The sequence below is a fragment of the Gordionus sp. m RMFG-2023 genome, chromosome 1 (assembly GCF_954871325.1).
Source record: "Gordionus sp. m RMFG-2023 chromosome 1, tfGorSpeb1-WG-v2, whole genome shotgun sequence".
In the NCBI taxonomy this organism is placed as follows: Eukaryota; Metazoa; Nematomorpha; class Gordioida; order Chordodea; family Parachordodidae; genus Gordionus; species Gordionus sp. m RMFG-2023.
Window position 1 is genome coordinate 79,733,608 of NC_088775.1, and position 16,263 is coordinate 79,749,870.

Genomic DNA, 16,263 nt, shown 5'->3' on the forward strand with positions numbered 1-16,263 from the left:
TTTTACATAAGTTTTTTAAAAAGTTTAATTTTAACAAATAATTTACGAAATAGGAAAATATAAAAGGTCATTAAATAAATTTAAAAGAAAGAATTTTAAGTAAAGGTCATTAAGAAAAATATAAAGTTTAAAGGTCATTAAATTACAAAAGTAAAAAATATATAAAGTTTATACAAAATTTATATATTAACAAGTAATATTTTTAGTTTCCTATATTTTAACTATTACCTAGTTTGTTGAAAGGAGTTATAGTCCATCCGTATAAATAAACTTTCGTTTCGTTCATTAAGTCCATATGTTAAATTCGAAATTTGACTGCAATCATTACCAAAGGAAATGCCTAATTATTGTAATATAATTTATTATAATGATAATTAAATAAATATACTTTAGACATTGTGCTGTAAAAAAATATATCCATGCAGATTGTGTCATGATAAAGAGGAAGATCATCAATTAATTAGCAAAAATGTGGAAGAAATTAAATGTGTCATTTGTGGCTTTATTCAATTAGTAATTCATTATATATTAACTTTTTTCAATTATTTGGTTTAAAATATCTTTTATTAAAATGAATTTAATCAATTTTCATATAGTAATTCATTATATATTTACCATTTTCAATTATTTGGTTTAAAATATCTCTTATAAAAATGAATTTAATCAATTATAAAGGTCCAAAACAATTGTCAAAAATGTGGAACTAAGTTTGGGAAATATTACTGTAAAAAATGTAGATTATTTGATGATACAGATAAAAAACAGTTTCATTGCGAAGGTTGTGACATTTGTAGGTTTGTTACACCCCATTAATTAAATAGTTTATGAATTATTATATAAGGAAGATTTTAATAATATTGTTTAGCTCAATTTAAGCCGATTTTTGAAAAAACTAACTCACAAGCCTGAAGATTTTGCTCATAGATGGCAGAGAAATCTAGGCTTCTATTTAATCTCAATGTTTTTATAAAACTTATAATGGGTATAGAATGAATGCAATAATAGGGTATAGAATATGTTTATTGGCCAGATATGAAAATAAAAAAATATGTTAAGAAAATGGTTTTGAACCTGTAATACCTGTGTTAATATGTCCTATAAGAAGAACAAATTAGGAGCTTTGCTGAAAAAAAATCAGCAGTGGAAAGAGTTAGTTTAACTCCAGGTCAATGATGTATATATACTTCTAAATTAGCGATTTATCAATTAAAAGTGTGCATACATAGAAGTTAGCTGTGTAGCACCATTTTGTGGTTGCACGTTGTCTAATTTTCTTATCGATATTATATGAATGCATATTAATGTTATTTAATTAAAGTGAAACCACAAGATAACCATACAGCTGACTAGGCATAAAAAAAATGAATCAATAATTATGCTATTCGTATTTGAACAAATTGAATAATTTGTTATTTGTATTTTTACAAAAAATTAAATCATTATTCAATTTAATTCGTTGAATATTTGATTCAAAATTTTTTCTTAAAGTAATAGATTATATTTTGCAAAATAATTATAAAAAGTGTGGATGTTTTAAAATGACACCTTGAGGATTCTAGTAAAACTAAGCTAATTCTCATTAGCATATTAAAATTTACAGAAAATAACAAGCGAAATAAAATTTAATGATTTCATATCCTTATCTGAAAAAAAATTAAAAATAATTAATTAAATTATATATTTTAGCAGAAATGTGTTATTTTTTCAACTTTAACTCTCTATTGCGTGACATATTAAGATATTTAAAAATTCTTGTCTTTATAAGGCCCTTAGTAAACTAAAAATAATTTTAAAAAAAATTTTTTTAAACTAAAAAAAATTTCAGTATGTTTATTTAAATACACAGTGCTTGTAAAAAGTATCATATTTTTTCAATTTTAAACCTATTACAATAAAGAAATATATTTTTATTATTTGTTAAATAATGTAAAAAAACAAATTTATATTAATTTTCATGAAATAATTTAAAACAATCTTTTTTATAGTAAAACATAATGATACACCATATTTGGTACTATTCACTTTCTTAACCAATTTACACCCAGGGGTTTTGCATCGCACCTTTTTACTATATTTTGACCAATGTGCTATTAAATCCTGTCTTATTTCTTTCTGCATAATAAGACTTGTCTTCCCCTTGCTAGATTTTTCTTTATATATTTGGTGTCAATTGGTATTCGTTTTTTTATGCTAGCCTTCATATTTTTGTTATATTTACAGAGTATCTGCTATTGAAATTTTAAATGTTAATAAAGGCATCTGTTCTTTTACCGGTACCTTTAAAACTACAAAATCTCGCCTATACATTAACCAATTTATGAGCATTATCAAGTATATGGAATACTATACGGTGATACCATTTACGTGATCTTATGTAAATCCACGCTCCATCTTTTAGAATTCTTTTTCGTTGGGAATTTTATAATTTATAGAAAAATCTATGGAAAAATTAATATAATTTTATTAAGTTCAAAAGTTTACGATAAAATCATCTGAAATTTTTAGGATAGGTATTCCAAACATGATAGAATGCATTTCAGGTAAAATCCGATTTTCAAATTAAAAAAAACGCGCTCAAAATGTGATTTAAAGTTGAAAATAAGACATTGCCGCTAACATACAACAATTAAATGTTTTGCTTTGCAGTATTTCATTCAACATTATATAATAAAACTTGATATACTTTAGTGTGATTTTTTAAAATATTTTGTTGTAATATGAAATCAGAAAATAAAACCTAAAGATATATAATAGAAGAAAATAAAATAAAGTAAATTAAAACTCTAGAAAAATTTAATAATACTTTATATTTTTACTTACAATACTAACGAAAAAATAAAATCGAATATAAGCAAATATTTACAAACAATTTTGAATAATACGAATAATTTCAAATACGAATAATACATATAATTTCGTACACGAATAATTCGAATCGGATGATTAAAATTTACTATTCGACGAATATTTTTATACGAATTGAAAATGAATAAATCGTTTTAGGCCTACAGCTGACACCTATGTATGCACATTTTAAAAAGACATTTAATACATGAATCGTTAATCTATTAGTATCCTCCAGATTTAGTCATAAATTAAAAAAAATCACCCATAATTCAGCACGTATTAGGAACGAATGCTTTGAAAGATTTTTCATAAAAACGATGCACTGATCTCATATTTAGATATAGTCATCACGAATTTTGCTACTTTTAAAAACACTAATTCTGAAGTTTAAAGCAAATATATAAAGAGTAATAGATATTTTATTTTGACTTCAGCTTGCTTTTATCCGTTTGTTAATTTTCTAAAATTGGCATCAAGACAGAACGAAAAATATAGAAGCATTTAAAAGTAATTTATAAAACTGAAAAATTTTATTTTTTTGATCCAAAATACTTAAATGAGCAATTGTATTATACAACATTAAATTAAATTCTAATATTCAGTCCAAATATATCACCTATACTATATATATTTACCTATATCGCAATTTAGAAATATCCCAAAAAAACGTCAAATTAATATGTTACAATTTTAAATTAAGATAAACGAAATTATACTCAAAGAGGTTTAAAAAAAATTAGTTCACGTCATCGTTATCAATATCGTACATAGCTCTGTTGTTTACGTCAGAGAGCATATGCGCTATATATCAAGGATCACGGATCTTACATTAATTAAATATGAACTCTTTAATATTTAATGTTTAACTTGTTCCCGCTCTTACATTAAATATGAAAGCTGTAATATTTAATGTTTAACTAGTTCCCGCAAGTGTTTTTTTTATATAATTTTCGTAAAATATAATAAATTTTTATTATATTCATTATAAATATAGAATAACATTTTAATAAAGAAAAATTTATGAAATTTATCGATATTTATTTAATTTACTGTATTTTTTTCAAAAAAAAATAATTGTTTTGATTTAAATACTTTTCCTCATGTCTAAAGAGGATATAAAATATAATAATTTTTTTAAAAACTTTTTATTCTACTTCAAAACACAAAATTTAATTCTCCAGGGTGTAGCTTTGATACTTTTATAGCGTAGTAGCGATAACATTAAAAAAGAAATCAAATAGACATGTGACATCTTTAAATATGTTAGAGAATAGTTACGGGTGAAAATGTTCAAGTGCAAGGATTTAGCGATTGCTGAGCAAGGCAAGGCAAGGCTAGGCTAATACTAAGCGCGCTTCTACACTTGGAAATAGAAAAGGTCAAAGGTCTTTCTCATACGAGGTGAGTTGTCATCTTCAATAGACTCCTTAGGGCATGCCCACTCAGATTATAGCGTCTTAGGGAAGCATCGCGTTTTATAAAAAGATTACTTTTTCAAATGTAAAAAAATTTATTAAAATTTAAATGTAATGTTGCGCCTAACATCTTTTGAGAAATAGTTATTATTTAATACATTTTTTAGGGTAATCACACACCTTTTAAACGGAAGAAGGATTTTCTGAGATGATTTTAGATCTAGAAAAAGAAAATTGAAGTTTCCGAGGAAGGAGTTTTATCATTCTTTTCATCTAGATATTAATATAAAAGTAACTAGATGATATATAATTTTACATTGAATCCTTTTCCAAATTTTTTTTATCATAATTAAATTTAATTATGAAAACCGACATTAAAAGCACAATGCGTTGATCTAGTATTTAGTATCAATTATAATAGTACAGACAATATTGTCTAAGCGACGTGTCTGTTAATGGGAGAGTATACAAAGACAAGAAAATAATATACCAACTATCTCCTACCTACCCTGGATTGGAACGATTTCCACGATTTATTTATCGGCTAAATGTCTAATTTGTTCCTAGGGCACATACTGCCTATAGGTTTAAACGACTTTTTATAATTTTTTAAATTTTTTAAAATATTTATATCTGGTTACCAAACATATCCACCACATTCAAATTGTTGGATTTAAGATCATTTGCCGGAATGAATTTTTTTAAACCGGGACCCGTCCGGATTCTTATTTATTTTTTCCTTCAAATATATATTTTTTAAATGGTCATTTTGATAAGAAAAATATGGTTTTATTTTAACAAGGTTTTTTTATAAAATTATTGTTTGATAATTCCTTTTAAAATTAGATGCTTGAAAAGCAACCGATATATTTACTAAAACTGAAATTAAATAATATACTATACCTTAGAGGTCAGCAATGGGTGGGTTTAACCCGACGCCTTTCTGCTCATTGCCATTGTTTTTTTTAAATTCCTCCTCCCGCTCATTTATCAAAAAAAAATTATTTTATTGGTAGGTTTAGTTTTTTATTTATTTATTTAGTTCAATGTATTTTTTTTTTTGACTTGAACTCATAAATTATGCAATATTATGAAATAAAAATATAAGTTTTAATAAATATAAGTTTTGTCCTGCTCATTTAGCTTGAAAAATATTTCAAATTCAACTGCCCATCGCCCGCCCACTCCCTCTCTTAGAATAAACGGACTGACTAAAAAACCCGCCAATTGCAGACATCGACTATATCTTATTCTTATAATTTAACCTTTATAATACCCCTCTTGTATTTACTCAGCCCCAAATTGTTATTCCATTTACCGATTTCTCACCATTATCCTTCATAGGCCATTTTTTAAAACCTTCAATTAACAGAAGTTAAAAAAATTTTGAAGGTATCTTAAAAGTCCATCCCACAAATCATTCTCTTTATATAATATAAAATTTAAAAACACAAATTTGAAGCATGTACACCGCACCCCTTTCATTTTTAAAGTATCACAATAAAAATGCCCACAAAATCGGAGGTCTAGGCTTACCCAATACAGGGTTTTTTGTATAAAGTTGATGATGCAATTCTATTTAAATAATATCAATCTATAATTTAAGAAAGTATTTAATTTTCGAAGAAAATTATTATTTAAATTTTAAAATCATAAACTTTATCATTTTTTTTAAAAAAATCTAGGATTGGGGGAAGAGAAAATTATTACCACGACTATGTATGCGGTATGTGTTATCAAAAAGGGACAGTCCATAAAGTTTTTATTTTTTTCATTTTCTCTTGTTAGCTTTAATCACTTTACAACATTCTACCCCGACTCATTGCTATCAACATAATATTGATATTTTATTTTAATAAATCTTAAATAAGAATTGTTTAAAATTTATATGGTTGGTATTATTGTAAAAATTATATTCGAATTATTTTTTAAAAAAAACGCTAAATAAATGATTTCAATTTTAAAAAATATCACAACCAGTTGAGCGCGTTTTTATAAATTTGAAAAAATCTTATTTTACTCCAAAAATATATACCGCTATGTGTATTATAACCTATCCTATAAATTTAGGACAATTTAGCCATGAACCTTTTGAGTTATTATATATATAATGAGCAATGCGCGGATTTCTCGCCTACCTTGATATTTTATCGTGTCAAAGGTTCCCCATTACATGTTCCCTCTAATTTTTTTCCCGATCTTTTGTGCAACTTTTTCTTTATTTAACGGCCTAGTTTATTTTACTCTATTCACCCACTACTAGTGCTGTTTTTTTTTGTTAACGAGACCTGATATCTCAACATCTACACTTCCGTCATCTCACTGATGGTTATTATTTTTTAGTTTTTTCCCCTTAAAACTCAGGTCTTGGAACCGTAGCCTAGAAACAATTAACCTACCTTTCTTTATTTTTATTTTTATATTTAACGTATAATTGTTTGTATCATAAATAAACTTGATCAGTGCTATGTTTTTTAGACACGGATTTTTGACAAATTTTTAAAAAAGCCTATTTTGACGGTTTTATATTCCACCATGTTTCGAACACTTACCTTGTTAATTTCAGATAATTTCGCCATGATATTTTATATATTTTTTTAAAAATTTATATAAGAAATATGATTATTTAAATTAAGATGAATTCAAAGGTTCAAGGCGTAATTTTTTCTTTATATTCACGAGATAGTTACTCTATTCATGCTGGAGATTTGGGTATAATCACGTCTTAAACCATTTAAGGTTTAATGATTTGCTAAATAAAAACCAGGTTTGTTAAACTGTTACAGATATTGCCATTTAAACGGATCCCATTCACTCATTCAATTATGATTAAAATATTCTTAAATATTAACATAAAATTGTGCAATTTTAATTGAATAACATTGTTAAAATCTTTCGAAGGAGGGCGAACACGCAGGTTAATCTTTTATGAACATAGTTTTTTTTAATAGTGGCCAAGGACTGCCTCAAATTATTTTTACATCAATTATACCATAATTAAGGGTTCCATTCCATTTTTTTTAAAAAAAAGAACCATTTATTCAGAAATTTTTTTAATAAATTTATCGTATTGAAGGAATGACAGATTATTCGATTTTAAAACATTTATGAGATTACTGGTGCATAAAAGATTTAGGCCATGGATAAAATATTGCATATAATTACATGACCTATGTTATAATCATAAGGCAATTATATTTATTTTTAATTATATTATGTATGGGTTATACATTTTTTTAAAATGCCCATGAAATTTATCTACCATCTTTAAGAACAACTTAAATTACAGTTATTAAAAAAATTGAATATTTTTTTTTAATGTGTAAGCACATAAGCTATTATTTTGAAAAATTTGTTTGTAGGTGTTCCAACATATGACTAGTTTCGTCCTAATAGGACATATCAGATATATGTTGAAGTTAGTATTTAGTCTAGAACGTTGGCATTCACAGTCATCTGTGCTTACCAATGTACACTCTCCTACTTAAGAAAACGTGAATTTTTTTTTTAAAATATATATAATCTTATAAGTGCATTGAAAATATTGGGAGATCGCCCTGTCCAGTTTGTCTAGAGGATCTTCACACTTCAACAATACCTTGTATAGTCAACAAATGCGGTCATATATTACACCAGTAATTTACAATAAATGAACATATATTAAATAATAATTTTTATAATAAAAATCATATCCACAGTTAGAAAGATGTCTTATCAAATTTTACGATTTTAAGTATTCTTATTACTCATTATATACTGTTGTTAAACGGCTCGATTTAAGCCGATTTTTAAAAATGGCGAACTCAATATTTTATCCAGAAAAATATTACGCAAGCCTGAAGATCTTTCTCAAAGATGGCCCAAAATTTCGACATCTATTAGCAATATTTCAAGGTTATTGCAAATATTTTGGCTAAAATATTGAGTTTGTAAAAATCGGCTCAAATCGAGTCGTTTAAACACTAGGTTATTTATACCTTAAAGTTAGACTTCTAGATTCTTTATTGTAAATTTAATAAAACCCTAATACAAATATGGGAATTAATTTATCCGGAGCTTAATATTTCATCATTTTAAAAAAAATATTTATTCCTATTTCAAAGCTGAGGAAATTTGCTCAGATTTCATTATTAATATAAACTTTAATGGATATGAAAATGACAACAAAATTATTGGACAGTTTTTAATAAAATAAGAATGAGCAGATATATTAATTATTTGAGTATTTACTTTAAATGGGTTGTATATAAATAAATTGGTGGTTTTTAAAAATTTTGACAAGTTATTTATTAATTTCCAATTTTTTCTATTGACTTGGCGTTGTGTAGGATTTAAAATAAATGGATTATATGGAAAATAATTTGTTAGTTTTAAATTTTCTGCAAGTTATTAATTAATTTTCAAGTTTTTTTATTTAATTTTGGTAAAATTTACGTTCGAAAAAATGTAACGAATTATATTTCCTTAAATATAACGAGAATACAAGTTACTTTTTAAAATATGTTAAATAATAATATATATCTCATTTATCTTCTTCGTATGATGATTTCTCAAATTCGAAATTACCATTTCATTTATTAAATACACACCTTTACGTACAATTATTTTAAACATTATATTGTGTTAATTAATGTTTTTTTGCGGTACAAATATATGTATTATGATAAAAATTTTCAATGCTGATAGTTACTTTTTCACAGGATGTGAACCCTCCTTCTATAAAAATAGGTTCGGGTTTAGGTTCAGTGAAAAGTCAGTCCCTGAACCCGTTCGGGTTCATTTGGGTTCAGGGTTTGAGACCAGAAAAATAATAACTTATTAAAATTAGTTAAAATAACAGAAACATCATTTTTTATAAATATTATTTGAATTAGTAATGCCATAAAAATAATTTATCATAATTATAATATATTAGTGATTTTGTACTTCTCTTGTCTTACTATCAATTTAATAATCTACAAACAACAATATCCTAAAATAGATATTATATTTATATAAAAACTTTTAAAATCTGCTTTGCTGGGTAAAATTTAAAATGACCAACTCTTAAATATAACAAAAATGATTCCACCAAAATATGATAAAAAAATGTTTTTTTTTAAATTAATATATTTTTTTGAAATAACAATTGTTTTAAATAGGAAATCCTTTATAAGTGAAAATCGTAAATTAAATGAAAGTTTAAAATAATAAAAATAAATTTTTTTAAAATTAAAAATTTTTTTTTAAAAAAAAAGGCTTGTACTCTGAACCCGAAATAAAAAAGGGTTCAGGTTTGGATTTGGGTTCAACGAAATACCGAGGGTTTGGGTTCGGGTTCTCATCCTTGCTTTTTCAGTGCAAGTATTTTTTTTTTCATTTAAATTGCTTTGATTAAAATATGTAAAAATTTTGTATGATAAAAAAAAATTATATTATAAATGATGGGTTATATAAATTATTTATAAAGTAAATTGCAACGTAACTAGCTGCCACTAATAACTCGAATAAGTTACTTAAAAATAGCATAAATTATTATTTAAATTTTATTTTTCTCATTCACTATTATAGAACGTGCTTAAGAATTTTAAAGACAAATAGGTAAACATAATATTTTATAATTTAAATTTTATGTTTATATATATTTTTAAAAATAATCGCTTTTCTGAAAATTTTTAGTGTTTTTCGTTTGACTTACCATATATTTAATGTCAGAAACTTGGAACAGAAAAGTTCGAGAATGGAACCTTGATAAAATCGATGGAATGAGAACTGAACGAGAACCATATGTTATAGGAAAAATATCTAAGGGCATATTCCCATTTTATTTCCCTATTCTATCGACTAAACAACTGATGATTTTTAAAGTACTTCTTCTTCTTCTCCGTTTTATGGCGATTTCCAGGTTTACCCGGGTAGGCCAGTTTTCCCTCTGATTTTTCTTTTCCATTTTTGACGGTCCTGAGCCTCAATATTTTTAAGATTCATGTTTCTCATATCCGCCGCTATCACATTTGTCCACGTCATCTTGGATCTTCCTCTAGGTCTTGATCCTCCTACTTCCATCATTGTGCATCTCTTTACCCAGTCATCTTTTGTCATACGTTCCACATGCCCAAACCATCTTAGTCTATTTCGTCGCATTACCATTCCAATCATTTCTATACCCAATCTTGCTCGAACCTTGCTAGTTTTTCTGTCTCTCAGAGATACCCCACACACCCATCTAATCATCCTCATCTCTGTCTGTTCTTTCTAATTTGGCTTCGTGAGTCGCTTTCATTGCCCATGTTTCGCCGTCATAAACTAAACAAATTCTCACACAGCTTACTTAAACTTTCCCCTTTAACTTCAGAGAGACTTTTTTATTTGTAAGAATAGACTACATCTCTCTAAAGTACTATAATACCCAAAACGCATTCTATTAAGCTAAATCTGTTTTTTTTCTTTTAATCACGTTTATATTTATAATTCCACAAAATATCTAAAATGTTATAATTTAAAATTAATATCTCAAATCTTTTTAAATAATAAAAAATATTCCCATAACTAACAGGCACGGAACAACGCTTTTTATTTTGAAGGGATCACAAAAATAATCTCCTTCCCGGTTCCTGATATAAATGCGTGATTCTAAGATATTTTATTTAAAAAATATATAATGTAAATTTTTAAAAAATATTCCTAGTGATAATAATTGTCCCTTATGCAGAACACCCATGATTACGGATGAAGATTTGGAAAAATTAACATCCGCTCAGCTAGTACTGGAAACACGCGTTGAAATTCTGTGCTACAATTGCGGACACGTAAACTCATTTATTATAATTATTTATTAAGTGCTATGGACATTCCGTTACTTTTAAAAATTGAGTAACCATAATACGTTGCTTTTTTTACAAGCAATAATGCAATATCTTCCTTTTTTTATACTCCTAAATTAGGGTTTAACATAAATTAAATTATATTTTTAACTCGGTATAATTCGCTTATAGCACCTTCCCTCTTTTTAGCGTTAATTATTTTGGGTTGCCAGAAATCGGATAAATTTACACATTTTTAAGTTTTTTAAAAGTCTAACTAAGGGAGGGTTTTTTAGGCAAAATATGAATTAACACTAAAAAGAAATACCCTGGGGGGGGGGGGGTGAATATTTATTAGATTATTATATTTATAGGGAAATCTGCTGGGGAGGTTAGATCCCTTGTTGGGATGAGTCTCCGTTTTTGCTGAAGGTTTTAATAAGATTAAGTGCCTCTTTTCCGAACATCCCTAGGGTGTAGTACTATGGGTTACAGTGTTCGTGATTTGAGTTATATGAGAAACTAACAAATAGCTTCATTTATAGATCGGTACAGATCTCAAGGTCATAAATATTTTGAATATATTGAAATAGTTAATAATTAAAAAAAAATTGATGTGCAGGTAGGGTGATTAACTATATAATTTAGCTTAGGAAAATCGTTGAGAGTTTTGTTTAAAAAGTATTGATAGCTTTTTCTTCATCAATGGGGGTCCCGAGATGTGCCTTTGATGGTCATAATGGAATGAATGTAGGATTGAGAAGCATATCTCACACTTTAGATGATTGAATGAAAGAATTGTAATATATGAGAGTTTATCAATTATGGGAGGAGTGGATTTGATTGTGGGATAATTGCCAACAACGATATCATCACTCAAATACCAAAGATTTAAGGTAATTGAAGGTAGATTGTATTGATTATTTTGTGGATTCCGATGCAGAAAAGAGAGGGATCTTGGGGGGGGGGGATCTCCTTGTTGTATACCCTCCTGAGATTTAATTATATTATTGTTTTTTTAAAAAAGGGTTTGAATAGCTATATATAATATATATGTAAAATGTTTTGGATATTTGTTACAAAACAATGGGACAAAATGTTGTCGTTTTATGGTATTAAAGACATTTTGAAACTATATGACCAGGAATGCTATTTTCCCGAACCCTAATTGGAGAGGGGGCAAAAATGAGAAAATAGATTCCATGATGCAATGATATAAAATGGCTTTTCGGAAGAAAGAATCGCTATTGGATGGATCCCTCCATCCTTTTCAAAATGCTATTAGGCGAGCACCGAAAAGAATAGGAATGATGGGTGGAAGAGCCCTATTGAATAGTATAGTTAATTACCGATAAGGTTAGTTAGATGTCAGGATATCTTATATAAAGATAGCACGAATGCCACCTAGGCCTCCAGTCGAATATTTTTTAAATGATCTAACAGCCTTAATCGTCTCATCGATGATAATTTCAGGAGTTATATTATTTTGTTTTGGGCAGGCGAACTCGGGGCTGCCTGAAGGGTATTTTTATAACAAGACTTTTAAAGTGGACTCGTTGCTGGTGACCAAAGAGTCTTGAGAAGTTATAGAGCGAGGGCTAAGGTTATGTTAAGGTTATTTATTTTATTTTGCAGCATTTTTGTCCTATAAGCAATATAGAGTGATGGAGTTTCCTGAGTATGGCGTACAGAATCTTGTATATTATCTGTACTGAAGAGAGATGGTGAAGTTTTAATAAATTTGGATAATGGAATATTTTGGTATTTTGAGAATAATATAAGTAAAACTTAATAAGTTTTTCAAATTTTAGATTTTCGGGATTGGATACAGTTAAAAAGATCAATATATGGAAGGATTCAGCAAAAGAATTATGGGCCCCACGAGGTGCAAGAGATAGCTTGAATGTTTGGTAGAGTTAAGAATCCACTGACCCACAATTGTGAGTTGGATATTTAATGTATTGATGATGTATACCTCCAGGCTTGCGTAATATTTTTTGGCTACAATAGGGTTAGCAGTTTTTAAATATCGAGCCTTTTAACAAATATAGATAAATTTATATCTTCCAAAAGGATTACAGCTACTAATTAAATAAATTTTTTAGAAAACAAAGTGTAATTGTTTTTTTTACAAAATGTTTGTCGTTTTGAGAAATTTTAAGCGGGTTATAACTAATTCTATCTCCACTTTTTATAATTTTACAGGCGAGAAATTTTAAAAATTAAGTTTCTATATTTTCAATATATTTTATAAATATTTCGGATTTTTTTTATATAAATAAGAATAGTATAATTATAAAAAATGGATTTATTTAAAAAAAGTTAATTTTAACAAAAATTGGGGAATAACCTAATCCTCAGGCGACAATATATTAAAGGGTTACATAAAATTTAATACATCAATCTTATTATCAAACCAGCTATTAATTTCATTCTTAAAGAAATTAGAATTTAAAAATACAAAAAATAATTCTCATTTTTTTCTTCTCTCTCTAGACTTTTCATACGTTAGCTAATGAAAATGGTTACACGTGCTTGGATTGCCACTCAACTCATACGGGATTGATAACATAAATAATTTTTTATTAAAAAACTTCAGTTCACTTAAAAAAATTGCATTTTTTAATATTGATTTTCATAAAATATACTTCTCGCCTGCATGTAAAAATTGATATATTATATAACCATTTTGTATATTATAAAATTATATCATAATTAATATACGCAAATGAATTAAAACTTCTAGTTTATTTTTTTACCTAAGATAATATTTAGTCAATATAAATAATAGAATTATTAGTTATAAATCAGGATTCTAAAACTAACTCTGGTCTTAACCTGTGCCGAATCTTGAACATATTTAGGTTTATGAAAATCTGGACCAGATCCGAACAAAATTTATTCGAAAATAAATATTTAATTACGCCCAAATTTAATTAATTTGTTTTTTATTCCTGAAGCATTGAGGATCTTCAAACTTTTATATGTATTTATTTTTTCAAAATAGCTTACGAATTACATACCTCATTCTATTCTATCGATAGTTTTGGACTAGATCTGAAATTGTAAAGAAAGGATAGAAGGATTAATAACAAGATATGAGGAGATTTTCAGAGAAGAGTTAGGATGTTTAAAAGATTTTGAACCAAAGTATTGTCCAGTGAGAAGAGTACCATATGAATTGAGAGATAAGGTAGATGAAGAATTAAATAAAGGGTGGATAGACAAGTAGATAAGTTCCAATAAGGAAGCCAAGCAGATGTGAGATTATTCGCCAATTTTAGAATAACCCTGAATCCGTGGATAATGGAGGTTAAATATCCATTACCAAGGATTGAAGAAATATTAGCGGCCTTGAAAATGGGAAAATATTTTTCCAAATTAGATTTTTCAAACTCATACTTACAATTGCCGGTTAGTATTCAGACCAGTAAGTTATTAACTTTAACCACGCCAAAGGGGTTATTAGCGTTTTTAAGATTACTATTTGATTTAGGTATTCCAAAGAACTATGGCTTGTCAGGGATTAGTAGGAGTTTTTTTTACATAGATAATGTATTGGTAACAGGAAAGAAATGAATAACATGACGAGAGATTAGAAGTGCGAAAAAGAATAAGAGAGAAGGGTCTGAGAGCAAGTAAAAAGAAGAATATACTTGGGGTGAAGTAAGTTAAATATTTGGGACATAAAATAAAAGGAGATAAGGTAGAACCGTTAAATGAGAATATAGAAAGTATTAAGAAGATGAGAGAGCCTAGGAACAAAAAGGAAATACAAACCTTTTTGGGCTTGATAAATTATTATCATAGGTTTATAAATTAATTTGTAGAATTAGCTAGTCCGTTATATCAGTTGGTAAAGAAAGATATTAAATTTAAATGGGGAGAGTAGTTTAATTAAACTTAAAGAATTAATAGGAAAAAGACCGATTTTAAATTGTTTTAATAGAGATAAAGAGATGATATTAGCAATGGATGCTTCAATGAAAGGAATTGGGGAGCATTATTACAGTTAGTGAATGATTATAAAAATCCAGTTATATATTTTTCGAGGAAATTAAAACGAGCAGATAAAAATATTAGGCCATAGAGAAAGAAGCGTTGGATGTAATTTTTGGACTATTAAAGTGTAGAGAATATGTTATGGGTAGAAGGTTTACGATTTGGACACCATAAGCCATTAGTAGGATTATTTAAAAGGGGACACAAAGAGATGATGTTTTCCACAGGGTTACAAAGATGGATCATAATGGTAGAGAGGTTTTGGAAATTAAATATAGGAAAGGTAGAGAGAATAATTTTCCGGATGTGATGTCGAAAATGGCAATAAGGGTAGATAAGGAAGAGGATAAAGATGGAGTAGAGTAAGTTATAAATAATCAAATGATAAGAAGGATAACCAAGGTAATTAAAAATAATAAATTTATATTGGAAGAAATAAGAGAAGGGACTTTAAAGGATAAAGAAATGAGTAGGATAAAGACTGTTTAACGGAGAAAGAGAGATGGAAAGGACATATAAAGAAAGAATTGACAAAGAGGACGATTGTATAGGGGATGGAAGATTACTGATTCCAAAGGAGATTAATGCAAAAAATAGTTAAGTTGCTACACGCAAGTTATCAGGGAGTAAGGTGAAACGACTAGGAAAGGAGTATGTGTGGTGGCCAGGAATGAATGGGGAGATAGGGGAAATAAGTAGAAGATGTGAGACGTGTGATAAATGGACTAAGATGCCGGTAATAAGGGTAAGTGGGGACCGTCAAAGGGGCCAGGTGAAAGAATACATATAGATTTTGTCGAAATAAATGGGAAAAACTTGAATTTTCAAAATGGATCGAATGGGAAAGGTGATGGGGTGAACGAGTGAAATAACCATAGAGAAATTAAAGTTATGGATGGGCACAGGGATTCAAACCGAACCCGGAGAAGATAACCTGGGTTTTTGGGGAAAAAGCTGAACCCAAACCGAACTTGAACCCCATTTATAAAATTTTCAAAACCCCGAACCGAACCCGGGAATTTTATTAGAACCCTATTTTAACCGGGTTCAGTGTATTGTTTAAAATCATATATGATATTTGTAAAATTTTAAATGCAAATATTAACAATTTAATTGAGATTTTATAATATTTTCAAATTTCCAATTAAGTGTTAATAAATTTTAAACAACTTTATTCATTTATGCCATTTTTAAAATTTGCTCAAAGATTCCTATTG

At 27.5% G+C, this 16,263-nt stretch overlaps 1 protein-coding gene across 3 annotated transcripts; it reads left to right on the forward strand.

The window, feature by feature from the left end:
• Window positions 1-261: 261 nt before the first annotated feature.
• Window positions 262-13,750, forward strand: LOC135931710 (RING finger and CHY zinc finger domain-containing protein 1-like). Of its 3 annotated transcripts, XR_010573133.1 has the most exons (9): window positions 262-349; window positions 394-513; window positions 676-794; window positions 5,948-6,020; window positions 7,794-7,897; window positions 9,813-9,842; window positions 10,930-11,050; window positions 12,856-12,984; window positions 13,541-13,643. XR_010573133.1 is itself a non-coding variant. In XM_065468980.1 (8 exons), the coding sequence occupies exons 1-8, from the start codon at window positions 296-298 to the stop codon at window positions 13,616-13,618; spliced, it is 699 nt and encodes a 232-aa protein (XP_065325052.1). In that variant the 5' UTR covers window positions 262-295; the 3' UTR covers window positions 13,619-13,750. The 3 variants fall into 3 exon arrangements, 2 of the variants coding, with proteins under 2 accessions (XP_065325052.1, XP_065325053.1); XM_065468980.1 differs by lacking the exon at window positions 12,856-12,984 and having other exon boundaries at window positions 13,541-13,750; XM_065468981.1 differs by lacking the exons at window positions 262-349; window positions 394-513; window positions 676-794; window positions 12,856-12,984 and adding an exon at window positions 5,711-5,808 and having other exon boundaries at window positions 13,541-13,749.
• Window positions 13,751-16,263: the final 2,513 nt, after the last annotated feature.

What these genes read in the sequence shown, in the direction of transcription:
- LOC135931710 (XM_065468980.1), top strand. Translation starts at nt 296, where the DNA reads ATGTTAAATTCGAAATTTGACTGCAATCATTACCAAAGGAAATGCCTA. An exon ending in TTTGTGGCTTTATTCAATTA is followed by an intron (nt 514 to 675) that starts GTAATTCATTAT and finishes TCAATTATAAAG; the next exon opens with GTCCAAAACAATTGTCAAAA. An exon ending in TGCGGTCATATATTACACCA is followed by an intron (nt 7,898 to 9,812) that starts GTAATTTACAAT and finishes TCACTATTATAG; the next exon opens with AACGTGCTTAAGAATTTTAA.